This window comes from Anabas testudineus, chromosome 15 (genome assembly GCF_900324465.2).
Source record: "Anabas testudineus chromosome 15, fAnaTes1.2, whole genome shotgun sequence".
Classification (NCBI taxonomy): Eukaryota; Metazoa; Chordata; class Actinopteri; order Anabantiformes; family Anabantidae; genus Anabas; species Anabas testudineus.
In genome coordinates, this window is record NC_046624.1 from 6,737,363 (window position 1) to 6,755,535 (window position 18,173).

At 42.1% G+C, this 18,173-nt stretch overlaps 3 protein-coding genes across 5 annotated transcripts in view; 2 read left to right on the forward strand and 1 right to left on the reverse strand.

Moving 5' to 3' along the window:
• The first annotated feature begins 39 nt into the window (after positions 1-39).
• Positions 40-2,080, forward strand: srd5a2b (steroid-5-alpha-reductase, alpha polypeptide 2b). The gene is made up of 5 exons (XM_026355975.1): positions 40-585; positions 1,102-1,265; positions 1,345-1,446; positions 1,524-1,674; positions 1,778-2,080. The coding sequence occupies exons 1-5, from the start codon at positions 311-313 to the stop codon at positions 1,842-1,844; spliced, it is 759 nt and encodes a 252-aa protein (XP_026211760.1). The 5' UTR covers positions 40-310; the 3' UTR covers positions 1,845-2,080.
• A 250-nt stretch (positions 2,081-2,330) lies between these two features.
• mkks (McKusick-Kaufman syndrome) lies at positions 2,331-4,650 on the reverse strand. Of its 2 annotated transcripts, XM_026353957.1 has the most exons (5): positions 4,361-4,650; positions 3,497-4,215; positions 3,110-3,291; positions 2,894-3,004; positions 2,331-2,794 (listed from the first exon to the last, which is right to left on the reverse strand). In XM_026353957.1, the coding sequence occupies exons 1-5, from the start codon at positions 4,447-4,449 to the stop codon at positions 2,366-2,368; spliced, it is 1,530 nt and encodes a 509-aa protein (XP_026209742.1). In that variant the 5' UTR covers positions 4,450-4,650; the 3' UTR covers positions 2,331-2,365. The 2 variants fall into 2 exon arrangements, with proteins under 2 accessions (XP_026209742.1, XP_026209741.1); XM_026353956.1 differs by having other exon boundaries at positions 3,497-4,650.
• A 316-nt stretch (positions 4,651-4,966) lies between these two features.
• slx4ip (SLX4 interacting protein) overlaps positions 4,967-18,173 on the forward strand; it is a 28,820-nt gene continuing 15,613 nt past the window's right edge. For both annotated transcript variants that reach the window (XM_026354327.1, XM_026354326.1), the window contains exons 1-4: positions 4,967-5,200; positions 6,202-6,259; positions 13,024-13,113; positions 13,408-13,534. In XM_026354327.1, the coding sequence (XP_026210112.1) occupies positions 6,233-6,259; positions 13,024-13,113; positions 13,408-13,534 (244 nt within the window). In that variant the 5' untranslated portion in view covers positions 4,967-5,200; positions 6,202-6,232. The remainder of the gene's footprint in view (positions 5,201-6,201; positions 6,260-13,023; positions 13,114-13,407; positions 13,535-18,173) is intronic.

The following is an 18,173-nucleotide window of genomic DNA, read 5'->3' on the forward strand; positions in this document are numbered from 1 at the left end:
TCAGTTGACTTCAGACCAAAATATTTGGAGCAGCTGACTTCATGGTGACTTTATTCCATGTAATTCTGTTCACTTTTACTGCAGCTTTGGGAGATCTTGCAATTTAACACCAGCGCTTGCTCATGTCACCTCTGTCGCCATTTGTACCCACACTGAGAAAACCGGAGAGCACTCGAGTTCTAGCAGCCTCTCTTTGCATTGGGAGGAGTCAGGGACACTGCTCACATCATTGTAACTCTAATCAGATGCTTGAGATTGGTAGAGGAACAATCATTGCAACACTTACAACCCTGAAGTGGAGACCTGCAAGATGCACTGCTACGAGGACTTGGTTAACTTTCTCAGCTGTGGGATCATCCTAATGGGATTCTGGCACTTGGTCCACCACAAGAAAACACAAGCCTCCTATGGGCGCCACATGGGAGTCTGTCGTCCGGGCAAGACGATTCCAGCCAAATTGGCCTGGTTCCTCCAGGAGATGCCAGCCTTCTTGATCCCCCTATTTTTAATGCTCACCTCGGACAAACCCTTCAGTATGGGGAAGAACCTGCTACTTGGAACCTTTTGCATACACTATTTTCACAGGTAAAAGCCGAAACAGAACAGATCATTGCTGTGTATCTCACATTTACTTTGCCTGTTTGTCTACAGGTTATTGAATATGCTCCATAAATATAATATATATATTCATGCTTGTTTCATGCTAAATATTTAATACAAAATTCATCAACCTTGAAAGAAAAGAACAGACTGAATACTTATTGTAGGAAAAAATCCTATTTTTCTTGTACAGTAATAGCTGCAGCCTGTCATTTTGTATTTTTTTACAGAAAAAAAGCCAAACACATTTTCAGATGGAGACACCTGCTGTTATAATCTGAACTCGAAAATACTGTTAGGAATGCATTGCTAACCTCCCATGAACACTGGGGCTTAATGGCACCTTTTGATGGCTGCACTTAAATGCTAAATCCTTTTTAAACACCCACCAACCCACCTGTTTGAAAACCGTTTCCCGTGCACGTACTGCACCAGCAGAGATAAACAGCACCATTATCCTTTTCCCACCTGCTGTATCGACTGTTTCTTCACCAACCACAGGACATTTATCTATTCCTTGCTGACCAGAGGAACACCTTTCCCATTGTGTGTGATGATGGCAGGAGGTTTCACCTGCTCTCTAAATGGTTTCCTGCAGGGACACTACCTGCTGCACTGTGCCCACTTTGATGATGAGTGGTCAGCTGACTATCGGTACAGAGCTGGTAGGAACTATATCTGTATTCGTGTGTTTGAATATGAAAGAGCTGACGGCTTTGATATACAAGTTAGACTTTCTTCTAGGTTTACTGCTGTTTTATGTTGGTATGGTCGTCAATATACACAGTGACTACATCCTACGCAACCTGAGGAAACCAGGGGAAGCGATTTACATGATACCTACAGGTAGGAAACAATTGAATCACACTTGAGTAACCTCTTCACTCTGTGCTCATTCACGTGATCCTCTTAATCTCCTGCAGGAGGTCTGTTTAAATATGTATCTGGTGCCAACTACTTAGGAGAGATTGTGGAGTGGTTTGGCTATGCTCTGGCTACCTGGTCCCTTCCAGCGCTGGCCTTCGCCGTGTTCAGTTTGTGTTTCATTGGACCAAGAGCGTACTACCACCACAGGTGTCTGAGACGTTCATGAAAAGCTAAGCAGTCTTGACACACGTGGCACTTGTCACGTGGCATTTCTGAGTGGTAGTTATTATATTCTGCTTTTCTCTTACAGGTTTTACCAGGAGAAATTCAAAGACTATCCAAAGCTGAGAAAGGCTTTGATTCCTTTCATCTTCTAAAAGAAAATGCACTCGTAAAAGCATTAATTGAACGAGCAGCAGAGGACAAGCGCAGGAATCTGCCCTATTGTTGCATTTTTAAGATGACATGTCAGGCACAGTATTGTCAGTAGCCAGTATTGTACAAAATCACTGAAGCAAATTAAATGTTGAGATGAACCTCCGAGGAAGAAACCTACAAAAACACCTGATGGAAGAACTTGGACAATGAGGAAAACAATTTGCAACATCTAGAAAAGTGCATGTTTATACTACCACTACTACTACTAATAGTGAAGATTTGATTCATTCTAACAAACTATAAACTTTTGATTCATTTGATGTGCATTCTCTCTTAGACAATTAAAAGGTCTGTTTAAATTGTGATGTGATGTAAAACGTGTTTAAAGCAGCAGTAGTTCAAGTAGCAGGTGAACTAGAAAATATGTTTTTACCACTGTAAAATCGTAAAGTTATGTTTTTTTTATTTTCACAAACACATTCACTTCCACACTAGAAAAAAAACCCATACATATTCATTGCTAATTTACATCTTGAATTATATATCTCACATCTAATGCAAGATTAGCAGTCTCTACAGCAACTTGCAGTGCATTGAGTTTAACCGGGAAGGAGTCCAGCACACATGGCTGGAGAGTAGTGTCTCTAGACAAGGGTGCAGGTGAGATGTCTGCATGTTGAGTGTTTAGGTGAGTCCACTTCTTGCCTGGGCTACTTTGCACTACTCCACAGCCACAGACGCCCAAGCTGTCCTCTATAGGTTCTTTCATGACATCTGCAGCCAGAGTCCAATGATGTGCATGAGTCAGATCGATTAAAGAACTCTCACCACCGTGCTGCAGCGTTGTGGCCACAGACTCCAGAGAGCGGCAGAATCCCTCCATGCCAAGAAGGAAGTCTGTCTGTGAGCACCCCAGTACCGATGCTGCATGTGTTACTTCATTCATGCTCTAAGATGAAAATATGAAATCAATGAGTTCTCTCTAAAAAGAAAATAAAAAAAGTCATTATCAAACGGGACTGGTTAATGACTAAATATTGATGCTCACCTTATGTCTGATGTAAGCAGCTAAGTGGGTCTCAGTACAGCCACCTCCAAGTAAGGCGGACGGTTCCCTAAGAGTGAGCCTTAACACGTGTTCCGTCTTCTGGCACACCACCTGTAACACATTCACTCATCTGTCACATTTGCCTCCCATGTAAATGTGTATGTGGTTTAAAATACCTGGTAACAGCTGATGGATGTCAATCCTGCTGGCTCTCACCTTCAGCTCATTTAACATCGTCTCATTCCTGTGGCAGAGGACCATCGTGCAGATCGCCGACTCCCCAGCAGGGATTAAATGCAACATCGTCTTAGATCCAAACTGCATAATACTGAGATCACCCACCTTCCCATAGGCCTTTGCTGGGATTGCAGTATGTAATGTGGCCACAGGCTGAGCACCTATTAGTTAGTAAACAGGTGTGAAAGAGTAATATAATTAAAAAGAGATTAATAAAAATGCAAGGTATATTCAGCCTGGACAGTAGACTACATTTAAGATGACCCTAATAAACTTTACAGTATTTAAATATAAGGTTTGTGGGATTCACTGGTTCTTGTCTATACAATATGAATTTGGCCAACAGGCTCACACCTATGGACGTACCTGTCAGCTGAACCATTGGCTCCATCAGAGTGATTCCCAGTCTCTCAATGACAATGACACCATGATTCCTCAGGTACTGGTGCAGGAGTGGGTGTATGACCTTCTGGCATACAAAGAGCTTCACCTCATCTTTCACCACCTGTTTGCCAAGCTCCAGCAGTTCATCCAGAATCTGTGAATCTGTGTCTGCACCTGGGTGCACCTCAATTGTCCCATTTCCTAGGTCAGGAAGGTCCCCAGCAAGAGATGCACTGAACAACACGATGCTCAATGGAGTCGAATGCAGTTTATCTGTCTTGCTGATGCACGAGACATCAGTAGTGTCGACCAGTAAACCTGGAAACACTGCAGAGTGTAGCACAGAATGACCCTCAACAGAGACAATCACTGTTCTGCCAAGAGTGACTATACCTGGGTTGCCACAGGGGATAGCCAGCAAAAAAGCTTGTACAGCCAGCTTGCTGATGTGAAGTGTCTCCGGGTCTGTCAGCACACACGCTGGTTTGCTGGAGATTATGCTTCGAGCTAATATGATCAGGTTCTGGGTGCTGCAGAAGTCGAGGTTCACTTTACAGCCACAGTCTTCTCGTTGCAGATAAGTGATGCACAGACCCAGCAAGCGCTTGTTCACCTTGACAGCAACGCTCGCTCCGAGAGCAGACCGCTTAGTTTGCTCAATGAGAGCCAAACACAGAATCGCAGCAAACAAGCCACCGTCACTGAAACGACAAACGTGGTTGAGGATGGAGGTTTTGATCATATTTATAAAAGGCTGTGAGGAGGAAATGGTTGAAAGGAGGACTGAGGATGTGGACGTGGTTACCACGTGTCCTCCAATGTTGTTATGAATTTGTTTTAATCTACCCGTCGGACCGAAACACGATCCCAGAAGCTCTTTGAGCAAACGAAGCTTGGCGCAGACATCGGGGTTGTCCAGTGGTAGATCCGTGCATACAGATGGAGATTTCCTCACCAGCCGAGACATCACTTAAGTTTAACAATTTCTGGCAAAGCGAGAGGTGTCTGGCTGGAGCAGATTTAGTTTATGACCATTGTTGACAACCTAACATTACTGAAGTCATTTGGCATCACGCTAGACACAACTATGTTACAAACTGAAAAACACTACACACTACCTTTGCTGCTTCCTTGTTAAGCATATTAGCTTCCTTCGACTAGAATATGGAGCCTTTTAGCATTGCCTGACCAATATTAAACTGATGTGTAGATATTTACAAATACACTTTCTAAAACTTTCCCAAAACAAATAAAATTATGTTAGATTTAATGTTATCGTATACATTATGTGATAGAAAATCATATTTAGATAAAGTCTGACAACGTAAAGATTCATGATTAATAGAGGCTTTTTCAATGATCATCCCGTTTCCATAGTAACGGTCAGAGCGGCTGGGTCCTAATGGGGGCCTATTTGACCAAGAGTCGCATTCTCCTGCTAGTCTTCGAAATTGTTGCTGTCAAAACAGTAATAATCCACCTTAAATTTGGAAAAATCGATGTAAAATCAACTTGACAACACAGATGAGCAGTCGTTTTGAAACTTTATTGAGTGCAGATTTTTCTGCCAACATCCAACTACAGAAATTTCCGATTTTCTGTTGTAGGACTACAAACTGTGGAGCATGAAAGTGACGTAATCTCCCGCGGCCCCATCCTCTGGTGAAAACATTCAAACTGTTGGCGGTATGAAATCTGTTGTTAAACATAATTTACTTGTACAATGTTGCATCGAAAACATTATTGTTTCGCGCTTTTGTGGCGTCGTTAACGTGTCATTTGCTAACTTAAGAGCCGACTGTTTCTGAGCGGTAATCAAGCCTCTTTAGAGACGGAACTGTTTGGACAAATTGAATTGACAACGTTAACCTGACGTAACTCGATGCCCCAACAACTAGCTTAGCTAGCTAGTGGTGTTAATGTTAGCGTTAGCTAATGTTAACCTTAATGACTCCTATTACAGTATGAGGCTGTAGCAGAAAGTATTTGAATATTTTTACATTTTAAATATAAATGTTAAGTAAGAGTAATAGTAGTAAGAGGAAAAAGTTGTAGTAAGACAGAGAACACTGTGTACCTATTAACAAACATACAAATAGGACTAATGAACTGCATTTCCCTAAGGGGATCAATAAATGTAATTCTCATTACAATCAAACTGGTAGTTTAACTATATGTTGCAGTATTCTCTCCTCTTATCGCTCTCCTAAATAAATAATACCTTCTATATTAACACTGGAGTCAGGGGAATACTGTCATGTCTCTGTATAGCACATCAGTTTGGCCATAGTCAGAAAGGGAGGATGCAGCTTAAAACTTCTAACCTTTTCTCTGCTCATCGCTCTTCTCCGTTATTTATTAAATCCTGGACGCTTTCTGTCTTCCCTGCAGCCCCCTGCTTTCTTCTTTTCTTTATGGATGTTTAATGTCCCGGACAAAGTTAAATTCAATTTAAACCTCAGTACGATCAGCTGGTACCGGGTGTAAACAAAGGAGCTGGCTCCATGGTGATGGAGCTTCTACATACAGACTGAGCATCTATGATAAATCAGCACATGTTGTATTTATTTTTTTAATAATGTGTGAGACTAAGCCTGCCAGTATTGTACTGTACGTGCCTACAGTAATGTGTGATTGTTGCAAAGTGTAGTATTAACTACTAATGTCTGACTTTATATTTGTTTCAGGTGAAACTGACAGACTGCTGTGTTCACTGCAATGGCTCCTCTCAAATTTGTCATTAAGTTAAGTGAAAACAGAATATATTGTATACACACCTTACTGTGTAGTGTAATAAATGAATATACTTTGTATTAGTATTGTGTTATATCAAGTGGCAGTATGTATATGCAATACTATAGCATCACCTTTTTGATTAACTGAGTTGAATTAGAATGAGAATGAACATACACAGGGGAAAACTGTGTATAAAAGCAAATACATTTACAGAAACATATAACACTGTGTGCTGTTTTTTTAATTAGCCAATTAGATTAATTAAATTTAAATTTTTATTTATTTTAATAACCTAAGATTTGTATTTTGTGTAAATGTTTTTAATTAGTTCTGTTAAGTTCTGTATTACTTAGAATTTGACATTTTTGAATTATCTTTCCAATCTCTTCATCAAAAGCAATCTCAATTTCATGGGGTTCCAATGTTAAATGGGAACCTTGTAAAACATAGTGCAAAATTATAGTTTAAACCAATTTATTGCAATTTTGGCACAAACATTTTTAAGAGTTCTTGCCAAACTGGGGAGAAGTAGTAAAAGATTACTATCTGAACACGTGATGGTGATATTCATCAGTATCTTGTGAACATGTACAAATGTTGTATGTTGGAAAGCATCTTGTTTCTAAGCTAATGAGCTTTGGGGACCACAAAGCCTCATAACTACTAAAACAAAATGTTTACCCACATAAAATCTCACAACTGGCTAACGAATAGCATGAATCTGCATTTAATTAAAGCCTGTCAGCTTTTATTGCCCATTTCCATAATAACTATGTTTGTGTTACTGCCAAACAGTAGAACTGCTACAGACCCTCCTTCCAGCAAGTGTCTATAATATGTTGCAATATGCTCTACACATATGTAAAAGCTGTGGCCCATGTTTATTGTGTTGACTTTCTCAGTAGAAAATTCTTTGGCCACTAGAGGGAAGTGCAGATACATTTTTCAGCTGTCTCACTAAGACCCAGGCTCATGAATTTTGTTGTTATTCAATTCTGGTCACCTTTTGCAAATCTCAACTGACTAAATTCTTGGAAGCCCTTTGTTAATGGACACTGATACAGAGCAGAGGAAACTGAATCTATTAAAAAGCCAAGCTGTTCATCCTCAGACTGATGCTTTGTTAGGTATAATGCACATCAGATGTTTTTGTTAAGTGCAGGAAAAGCTGCTCATCTCTCTTTTGTTGATGTTTCATTTATTGGGAGTTTTGGACGAGGGCTGCTGACATTTGCGCTGATCTCTCACATCCTCCATAATGCCATGTCTGCCTAGTTGAGCAGATATTGCGTTCACTCCCTTTATTTGTTTCATATGCATGCCTACGTACCGGCTACCCCACCACCACCTCCTCAGTTGGTTGTGGGAGAGTAAAACCCTGGAGGTTCACGGAAGGTTCCTCCCCACTGGGCATATAATGATACTGTTGTGTTACTCTGCCTGAGAAAATGCACACAGCCTCTACCCTGCTTAACCAACTAACCACAAACAAGTATGTTAGAACAGATCAGTACAAACAATAGCATTCAAGGCGCTACCCGCTGACTCCTCTTTTGCAAAACAAACACCACTCCCAAGGTTTTTTTAATTAACAAATTAATGTCTCACAATATTCTGCACAGCGACGTTTTTTCCACCTAGCAGACTCTTCTTGCTGGCTTGTATAAGGAGCAAGGATTATTAAAGAAGCTATGAGCTATGTTGTTGGATTCATAGTTTGTAGGCTTTTCGTCAGTGTGTTTTACGATCCTCTCTGCTAAGATGTTTTCAAAGCAGCTTCCTCCCTAGGTCTGTGGAACTGCAGGAGGTGCTGGTATGCTGCTTCTTAAATAGGCTTAGGCTATATAGTGACCTGCCACTTCTCAAACCCCCTAAAATGGGGCTGCAGGCTAAATCACTGACCCACTGAAGCACTTGTTGTCTGCCAGGACATTAATGCTGCAGAATCCAGCAATCTGCCTTCTATTAGCAACATGCACTGCTGCCTTCTCACCATTTACTGTAGTTTGTTGAGAAAGAAACCAAAGCGTTTTTTAAAACGTTTGAGGTATCACAGAGCAGTTTATTGTCAGAGGTGTATGTGCTGCTTAGTGTTGTCAGTTTGTAGATGAGCTCATATCAGACCACACATAATGTCTGTATACAAAATCATTGCAGTTTGATTAGAAACATTTTGACACTTCCCAACTTGGGTAATCTTTCACAGAAGAAGGGGACAAGGATAAAAGAAAGCCCCCTTTCATCTTGTCACCACCCTATGTTGCTGTTCAGAATTCACATTTCCTAATGAGGCCAAACATTTCTCAGCCTGCTATTTCAGTCTATCTACCAATTTCTCAAGGATGTGACTGCCTGAGTTTTGTTTGCTGAGTGTTACCTGGAGATATTCCTGTCTGTTCTTGCTGCTGAAATTCCTCTTGTGGGTTGTGTCTCTTTTTTTTTTTATCATCAAATAAAGAGGACTCAGGTGTGCTAACATTTGTCTGAATGAAGGGAGCTTTGCTCACAAAACACTTCCGAACACTATCTGTAAATAACATTCACCTCAGCAATAATCAAGTCTCAAGCTTCACTGCTCAGTATCTGGCAGTTTGAAAAATTGGAAAAGAGAGTTGTCTTTTTTTTTTTTTTTTTAAAGGGGAAACCCAGGTGACTCACTGCACCGAGAGAGCTGGGAATGAGACAAATAAAGCAAGGTTGTCACACCCACACATCTAAAGAGCTCCCCTGGGTTTTTTTTGCAGACTTGCAAAAAGAAAAAGGAAGAAAGAGAGAGAGAGAGAAAGTCAGAAAAAGAGTGAGACAAAGGGGGAAAGGGAGAAGTTTTATTGAGTGAGACCGCATCTGCTGCCCCTTCTCTCCCAATGTAAACATCTGCGGCTGGTTAATGTTAGCCTCTGAGCTAAGTGCAGTCCGAGAAGGTCTGGTTCTTATACGGTGCGATAGCAGTGGCAAAGGGCAGCGAGGTGGGGAGGCGGGTGCATCTGCTCATAGAGTTTGGGCCCTGTGCCCAACTTGGAGCAGCACAGGCGGGAGGATGGAGAGCTGGGTCTGGGAGAAAGATAAGGGAAGGTAGAGAGTGTTTTGGGAGCTGAGAATGATAAAGACCAGGACTATGAAAGCCAGAAAGGGGTAAGGAGTCACCAGTGAGTTTGAGTCAGAATTAGTTTATTTACAGACAGGCCTTATGAAGTATATATGAAGGAATTTTCTTTTTAAGATGTGTTGTGGATTGTGGGATACTTCTGTCTCAAATGTTCCTGATGTTTTTGTCTCAGTTGACCCCTTTTTTTCCTGCAGGTCATGTTTATTGGGGGAATTAGGATAGAGAAGATGAGCTTAGCCTGCAGGAAGACTCAGACCTATTCATTCACTGTGTGACAGCACACAAAAGATGGCACAATAAAGGATTTGGTATTAAGTAGCGCTCCTTGCCGCCTCTCATTCAGCCTTCAGCCTCTGTTCATATCTCCAAAAAGCCTGTGGAAGACAGAGAACAAAGCGGTGCTGGCCCACTTTAGTATCGATGAAAAGAGTAACTTCCTCTGGAACTTGGCTCTTCAAACCTTTAATTCAAACAACAGCAACAGTTCAGCGCATTGCCTTATATGTGTCAAACCAAAATACACAAAAGAGGATAGCTTGTGAATTTGACAAATGATTATGTCCGCTTAATAAAAGGCTAGTATTTGCTTCAAGTATTCTTATTTTGCGATGTTTGCTGTCGCGCTTTAGGTACGTTCAGGTTGCAGTGTCCAAGAAAGACATGGGTCTTGTGGTATTACTGGTTGTACAACATATTAGGCTGCCAGCAGAGATCTGACTAAAGTGTGCCCATAACTATGCATCACCCTTAAAGCCTTAAGGGTGATGCATAGAGGTCATAGTTCATGGCAGAGTTCAGCTTAGAGATCCACTTATCACTCTTTGTGTTGGGAGTTGACCAATTCAGACCACATGATGTGATTTTAGTCAGAACCTTTATGTAAAATTAGATTCTCTTGGTTTTTTTTGTCTTTGTCTGACACACTCGGCACAAATGTTTTTTAGAAAAGACATTTTAGCTGCACCTTCAGCAAACCGGCAATTTTGTTGGCCAAATTAATAGTTTCTTTTCATTAGTGTGATTGCATTAGTTTGCATTCCTGCCAAAATCCCCCAATTTCTGAGAATCTCAGCTAATCACATGCTGTTATTGTGTAAGAGGGAGACCAGTGTTTATCATTATTGTCCACTTTCCAGTTGAGTCTTGTCTGCTGGCCTAATGTGATAAAAAGGAGTTGGTCTAAGGCTAGTCTAGTTGATCTGGCTTCCAGCCCAAAAAACAGACTCAATCAGGAGCTCATAAACTTCTTTGGGGGATTCACCCTGCTGGGCCTCGCCATAAGGACCCTATAATGTTCCCTTCGTTTGAAGATACTAGTTGCTTTTTAGAGCTAACATTAGCTGTGTAATGTATGGTACCCTAAAAGATTGATCTTGTGAGGATTTACCCTCATGCAGTGAGCACAATTTGACAGTCACTTCTCTTTGTAAAACAGTTAAGTTCCACATCACCATTAACTATGATCTCAAAGATCACCATGGAAGTGAATCAACATTTCTGTGATACACTGTCAAAACAAAAAGATCATAATAAGTTTGGCATTTATGACAGGGCCATTATACCTGATGAACTGGTTACACTTACAGACTGGCAGCGTTCCTATACTAATCTATGAAGCATTCATAGGTCTCAAAAGTCATAACTCGACATCTGGATATCAAAACATATTCAGTGTGTGTCAAATCTTACCCCACATAAAACCACTGTGGGATCCATCCACAAGTCTGTCCCTGTTTTGATTGACAAGGTCTTGACCCTCTGTTGCTAGGCCTTCCCACACACTGGTAATTGTTGGAGGCAGTCAGCTGAGGCCTCCAGTCATCCGTGGACTAACCTGAGACAAAGAGCAGGAGATGGGTAGAATACAGATCTGTAGGGACGACCTGACACTGACAGGCAGCATGCACACATTTTATATACAAGGAGCTGGCACATAAAGGCGGCCCTTTGTTCTACTCCGTGGCATTCCAGTCTTTGTCGTCTTTGTGCAACAAATTTTGCAACAATTTAGTTTATAATACTCAGTCTGTGAAGTGTGATTATGTTTTGTACAGATAATATTTACTGTTTAGCAATTTTCTATTTTTGTGGTTGCCTTGATGTTTGGACTTCTGTACACTGTCTTGTTCTCACATATTTCAAGATATGCTGCGATGAGTCAGAGGATCAGAGATTAATGCACTGTTTTTATAAGACTTATGACTTAAGAATAACATTACTTTCCCATTAGTTTTGGTGACACTGATGCATAGACATGGTTTAGTACAAGTTGGCACACATTAGGATTTTAAGACTTGAAAATACATTACAATACAATGCATTCATCCATTAGTCGTATGGGGGCGCCCTCTCCTCTTGCTGACCTGCAAGAAGCAGTAACAGAGCAGCTTCACTTCAATTGTTTTTTGCAGAGAGGCAGTGAGAAAGGAAAATGCTCTCATGGGGAAAAAATAATGCAAAATATTTGGCAGCTTGATTTGCTCAGATCCAGTATGTTGCCTTTTAATGCCACATGAAAGATCCTCAGCCCAACTTGAGTTTTATAACAGTGAATAAAACTTCCTCAATCTCAAGGAGGAGGCAACTGGAGAGGTTTGGGAAGTTTAGATTTGTGTCCAGAATTAGGACCTAAGTAGCAGGGGGCTTCCCCTACACACCCTGTTAATTCATTCTCTTGCGTCATTCTGAGAACAAGGCCGTAGCAACATCCCTCAAGCCTGGGCCGTAGAATTTAGTCTTTCTGTCTGCAACACTTCAGCCCATGGGATGAGTCTGGCTCAAAAGAAAGCTTTTAGTGTGCATATGTATTCCATGTTACTAAATGAATAACCTCCTCTATTTGTACTCACTCTTTTCCACCCTCTGAGCCTGTCTGGTTTTGTCTTTAAATGACTGTTTTGCTACCCAATTCTGTTCAGTGCTTCGTGCTGCATTATCACTCGGGGTTTAAAGGCAGAACTCGCTGCTCCTCTGTGTCATGTTGTGGGTGGTCTCACTCCATCCATTACTTCCTTGTCCAGCAATAGGCGAAGTTCACACGAGACCCACATTCATTTGCTCTCTGCAGCGGGAAGTTTTTGCACTCATGTGTAAACCATAATCAGGCTAGCCTGAGAAAGATGTAACAGCATCTTAACCTGCCGCGGCATTTCTGGCCTCCCTGTCCCTTGTTGCTTATTGTCATTGGCACTATGACATAGTGCTTTAGGAATCCACTCTGCATCCCCCTACTCAACTTTCTGCAGCACTCTAAAAGTTGTAGTGCAGAAGAGTGCTTTCGGTGGATCTGCAGTGTTTAATTATCACTCTGATACAAAGTAGGATAATCATGTATGTATTACATCTTTTGACTTTTTTTTGTGCAGCCTATTGTGACCTAAGGCAGTGGCTGTGTTGCAAATCTCACAGAACATGAAAAATGTTTCTTTTAGAAAGTTTAAATATGAGGAGACAGGCCCATACTTGGTTGTAAAGAGATTGGTAGTAAGATGGCTAGACGGAGAAACAGGAGGGAGGGAGCTGCTGTGAGAGGCCTCGGGTGATGTTTGAGGACATAGAGGGTCATTGTGGTTTGTCTCGCTGTCAATCACCCACACTCTGATTTCCTTTGTTGTGTGTGAGCTCAATGCCCCTCAGCAACCTGTGGCTGTTCCTCTTTGTATTACAGTGTGGGAACTTTGCTGTGCTGGTGGATCTCCACATTCTGCCTCTGGGCGGCCAAGAGGACACCAGCTGGTTTACTACGGACAACATTGAGGTACAGACACAGGGTGAAGGATGTGTGTGAGTGAAACTAAACTAAAGTATGACTTGGGCTCTGCTGGGGTCTTTTTAAAAGACGGTAACACTGTGGAATCTAAGATGAATTGAGCCCAGTTTATAATTGGGGTTATCACTGTTACACAATACTGTTCCCATCTCTCCACCTAGATACCTGTGGAGTTGCTTTTTCAGATTGTCTTGTTCACCTGTACTCATCACTAATCACTTTTGTTTCTTCAGCAGTTCGGCAACATGTTGCTAGACTGACATATCTGCACACTGTTTGTAGGATGTTACGGCCCTTGTTCGAGATGCTGTGGACCAGAGAGTTAAGCAGTACACAGAGTCTCTCCACAATAGAAAACACCCCAAACAGAAGAAGGAGCTTGCACCTGCCGCAGCCTTTCTTGTGAAAGGTAATGCCATCTTATGATATGGCTTTAAGATTCATTATTCTATACAAGATTGACTCCTTTGTGTTTTTACTTGGAGCATTAATTAAAATTGTTGGTGGTTAAGAGTGCACATTAAAGCATATTGTTATTATTCTTCATTAAATTCACCATTTCTCGTTCCTCTGGAATGCAGTCATCTTTGTCTTGCCTTTCGTCTTAGGTGTGTCTGTCATCAACTCCTAAATAGGTCAAATGGTTTATCTTAGCTATGAACTCAAAATTATTATTTACAGCGGCAAGAAAAAGTATGTTAACTGCATTAATTTGTCATAAAATGTTATCTGACCTTTATTTAATTCAAGAGTATTAACAAATATAATATGCCTCAAATAACACCAAAAAAATTATGCAGAAAACCCCTCAATTTCAGGTTAACATACTTTTTCTTGCCACTGTATTTACTTGGAGATCAACAGAGATATGCTTGTACACAGGGAGGTGGGCCAATGAGCTCTGTGAGCAGCATAGCAATAGAGCAAAACAGTCTTAAAAATATTTCATAGCTATTTTTTTGAGCAGAGTGTGGGTGTAAAGACAACAGAACTAGTTGGGACATGGTGCCTCCTTACATTCAGGGTGTGACCTGTGGAGGAAGGAGTTGACATAGGTTTTTATGTCGTGTTGTACTGTTTAACTTGGCATGTGATGGATATTTTTCTTTACATGCGATATGTTAAGTCTATTAAAATGGCTAATATTTGTTACCCTTGTGTTTAATGTAATTATGGCACGTCAGTGTTTACCTGTAGTTAACCGGATGACACTAAATACAGTTGCCCTGACAAATACACAAACATATTCACAAGAAGGAAAAATCAATTAATTTCGTGCCAATGTGAATAAACCAGTTCAGCTCATCCCTATTTTTTATGTGAGTACATTCCCCCAGCCACCCACACGCATGCCTTTGAAGCACTGGAAGCCAGGCTTCAGAGAAACCCCCCAGCTGTGTGTTGTGAGGCAGATAGGTTTGTCACAGGTAGCAGTTAAGGGCAGTTAAACTGGCCTCACTCAGCAGGGCAGACTTGACTGTGAGAGTGGGATTACAGGGCAGTCAGCCCCATAAAGTTTTTCTTGTGGCTAAGTTCTGCCTCTCACGCTACTCCCCTCCAGTTTAGTCTTCACCTCCTATGTGTACATTTGTTTTCATATGCAGAAACATGCGTATATGTCACCCAACTATTTTGATAAACATATGGTCATTATAAGCAGACATACTGGTTGCTCATACGCATCATTACTAGTGAGAATCAAAAGGAGTGTGGTGGGAGAGATATATCCTCCCTCTGGGCTAGGTGTGAACAGGGTGATAGTGTAAGGTTACTGAAAAGCCTGAAAAATCGGACTCATATTCTCCATGACAAACTGAAGAGAGACAGACATCTCTAATGATGGATATCACAGACTAAGGCTCCATACACACATTTCTGTGCACTCATTCACTCCTTTGTGTGAACAAGGGGACTATCAGTATTTCAGCAGTGAAATATGCATGTAAAAATGATTAAGCTCCTTGCAGCACTGCCAGAATGCATGTAACCAGTGGAACATGACACCATACCATATCAGAGAATTTTTCCCCTCTCAGAACATGAAAAGGCACAGTGCCTCAAACAGGCCTACACACTTCATGTGCTCTAGTCCTATTAAAGGCCCTAAGTGAGTGTAATGGCATTCTTGGTCTTTTGATTGTCCCATGTGAGGGAGGTGGCAGAGCAGTAAAGGTGGAGACTGTGACTGAGAGAAGTGAGCAGGCAGGCAGGAGCCATAAAAAGCTTAGGGAAACCTCGGGGTGGGTATTAAGTATTGGGGTCACCTATTCTGCAAGCAGGTCAAACACTAACCTGCTAATCCTCAAAAGCAGCCCATGGCAGTAGAGCCGAAGGGGGTTTTCTGTGTGTATCTGTTTCATCAGAAGACGTGTTTGCATTTGTGTGTGTTGCAGTGGGCAGCTTCATGTAAAGGCAGGAGTTATCTTGGACATCCTGGAGTGATATACAGTGTTGGAACATGTGCACATGGGTGTTGTTGCATATAGGGAAAGGTGTTGGGTGGGGCAGAACTGATGTCTGGGCCAAGAATAGGCAAATGGGTAAGGGGTCCGATGGTATGGGAGGGGGATTGTGGGTCTTGTATGAGGTGGTGTTGGAGCTGGTGCCAGTGTGAAATCACCAGGGCTTCCGCCAACAGACAACAGTATGAACAGTGTAACAGCCTCAGCTGTTGGCACTTCAAATGAGCCATCAACAGCTTTTAACATTCCAAGACCCTTCACTGGGAGTGTTTGTATCTGAGTTATCTCTGTGGGTTATTGTATTTATGTGCATATGCTGTGTTGGGTGCATGTGTGTGTATAGCACCCACTGAACATGTCAGAGAGGGGCTTATCCCATGTCTTCTGCCAATATAAATCTAAGCCATTTCTTCAAATCTCAGCTGTAGAGGCTGTCAACTGTCACCCTCCCCCCATTCTTTTTACCCAGCCTGCTTAAGACTTCATGATTAGCTCATAGTGATGTGATTTATTTATGTTTTTCAAGAGATGAACAGAGGGAACTTTTCCCACCAAACATTTTGGCTCTGGACAAGCAGAATGGACATGCTAGACGTTAGAAGCCCAGGGAAGGGGAGCTTGGGAGAGGCCTCTTGCATTCTCCCTGGTAGACCGTGTTGAACACACCCACATTTCTCTGTGTAATTACAGATTGAAAATGAGTGGATAATAGGTTCTCTGTGCTGTGAGGAATACATTTTTGTCATTTGATATGATATTTGAGAGTGTCAGTTATCCTCATGAAGATGCCACTGCTCTACAGAAAACCTGTTCATGTCATGTTCATGACTCTTTTGGACAACACATCATGCTGTTCAAGCTATCCAAGACGTAATTTGTCAGATATGATTTATATACTTTTCATTTCCTTATTATATTTTGCTGGGTGTGTGCTATCTTGATTTTCTTGTGTTCTTGGTATTGTTTTAACACAACACAGTATTGACATTGTAGTCCATAATGGTGTGTGTGTTTGTGTGTTTAAGTCTCAGTTTAACCTGAGGAGTCATATTTTACCCAGATTGACTAACTTGCCATTTCATGCGACTAAAGCACAATACCAGATGTTATACATTGACTATTAGTACTGATACAGTCACATTGATCTCCCAATATAGTTCAGTCTGTTGTTTGAGCATCTTCCTACCATTCAGCAGACTGAAAGGAGCCCAGCAAAGTGGTACCTTAAGTCTGTTTCAGCCCATGGCAGAGTTGGTTCCTTCTTCCTTTGCCTTCACAGGTGCCAGGGCTTAGGGGGAGGGAACACCTGCCAGCCTGTTTTTCCATGGCTACGGCAGGCTGGAGAGGCATTTTCCCAGGCTCCCCAGATGAATGGTCACTAATAGCCGTGGGAGAGGGCTTTGCAAGTGCTGCACAGTGTACCACTGACTCTTCTTGGCAGCCCTATGAAGAGGGCTTAAGGCAGCCTGGCCACAGCCATTGTGAGAAAAGTGTTGCTGGATAACTTTACTGTTGGAGAATGTGTTTACGAATGACCGTCTCCTTGCCAGTGAAGAATGTGGAGGATGTGTAGAGACTAAAAGGGAGATGGTTCATTTTGATCTTCGATAGGTTTAGCTTTGGTTGGCTTCTTCGTCTCTTTGAAGGCCTGCAGCCCACAGCTAAAACTGTTTTATCAAATTTGGAAATACCACTCAGTCAAACTGTGAGACTTCCTATATACAAAATGCATGAACATAATTCATTACATGTGTGTTGGGGGTGCAAATGAGGCAGATTCAGTGCACTGCAACGTTTCAGCCTCCCGCTGTGACAGTTCTCTAGAGACAGCAGTATTTTTGTAGTGACACGCTTTGCTAACCAACCTTGTTTCTTCTCAGTGCTACCACAGCTATTACTATTTATATAGTGGCTGTTATGTGGGGACTGGTCTGTAAATAGAGAGACATGCCTGTGGCAGAGTTACCTGCCCTGCTCTATGTTACTGGGCGTGAGGCAGGCTGGGATTAAGGCAGGGGGGAAACGGAGACCTGTGACAGGAACAAAGGAATTCCAAGGCCCTCGCTGGAAATGGATCCTGATCAGAGTAGCTGCTCCAGCCAGCCTGCCCCTCTTCCCGACTCGACCTCCCTCTCCTGGCCCCCGCTGGGCAACCCCCTTGCCCCTGGTGCTTTGTGGTGTTACTGTGGCTCTTTAAATCCTTCTTGTAAGCCCAGGCCTTACTCAGCAGCAACACAGGACAGTCTGACTCCACTCTTAACCCTATACATTTTTCTACATTTAAATCTCCTCTCCTCTCCTCTCCTCTCCTCTCCTCTCCTCTCCTCTCCTCTCCTCTCCTCTCCTCTCCTCTCCTCTCCTCTCCTCTCCTCTCCTCTCCTCTCCTCTCCTCTCCTCTCCTCTCCTCTCCTCTCCTCTGTGCCCTCAATGACTGCTTTTTTCTGCTCTCCTCTCTTTATGTCATCTCTCCATGTTTTCTCACTTTCTCTCTTCCACAGGGTCAGCTGCAGTCTCGTAGGACATAACCGCAATCCCTGCCATAGCTGTCACACCACACTCTTTTCCCATATAATTAGGGACTGAGCC

What these genes read in the sequence shown, in the direction of transcription:
- srd5a2b (XM_026355975.1), top strand. Translation starts at nt 311, where the DNA reads ATGCACTGCTACGAGGACTTGGTTAACTTTCTCAGCTGTGGGATCATC. An exon ending in GATTTACATGATACCTACAG is followed by an intron (nt 1,447 to 1,523) that starts GTAGGAAACAAT and finishes AATCTCCTGCAG; the next exon opens with GAGGTCTGTTTAAATATGTA. An exon ending in AGAGCGTACTACCACCACAG is followed by an intron (nt 1,675 to 1,777) that starts GTGTCTGAGACG and finishes TTTCTCTTACAG; the next exon opens with GTTTTACCAGGAGAAATTCA.
- mkks (XM_026353956.1), bottom strand. Translation starts at nt 4,481, where the DNA reads ATGTCTCGGCTGGTGAGGAAATCTCCATCTGTATGCACGGATCTACCA. An exon ending in GCCAATGGTTCAGCTGACAG is followed by an intron (nt 3,292 to 3,496) that starts GTACGTCCATAG and finishes ACTAACTAATAG; the next exon opens with GTGCTCAGCCTGTGGCCACA. An exon ending in CGATGTTAAATGAGCTGAAG is followed by an intron (nt 3,005 to 3,109) that starts GTGAGAGCCAGC and finishes AATGTGTTACAG; the next exon opens with GTGGTGTGCCAGAAGACGGA.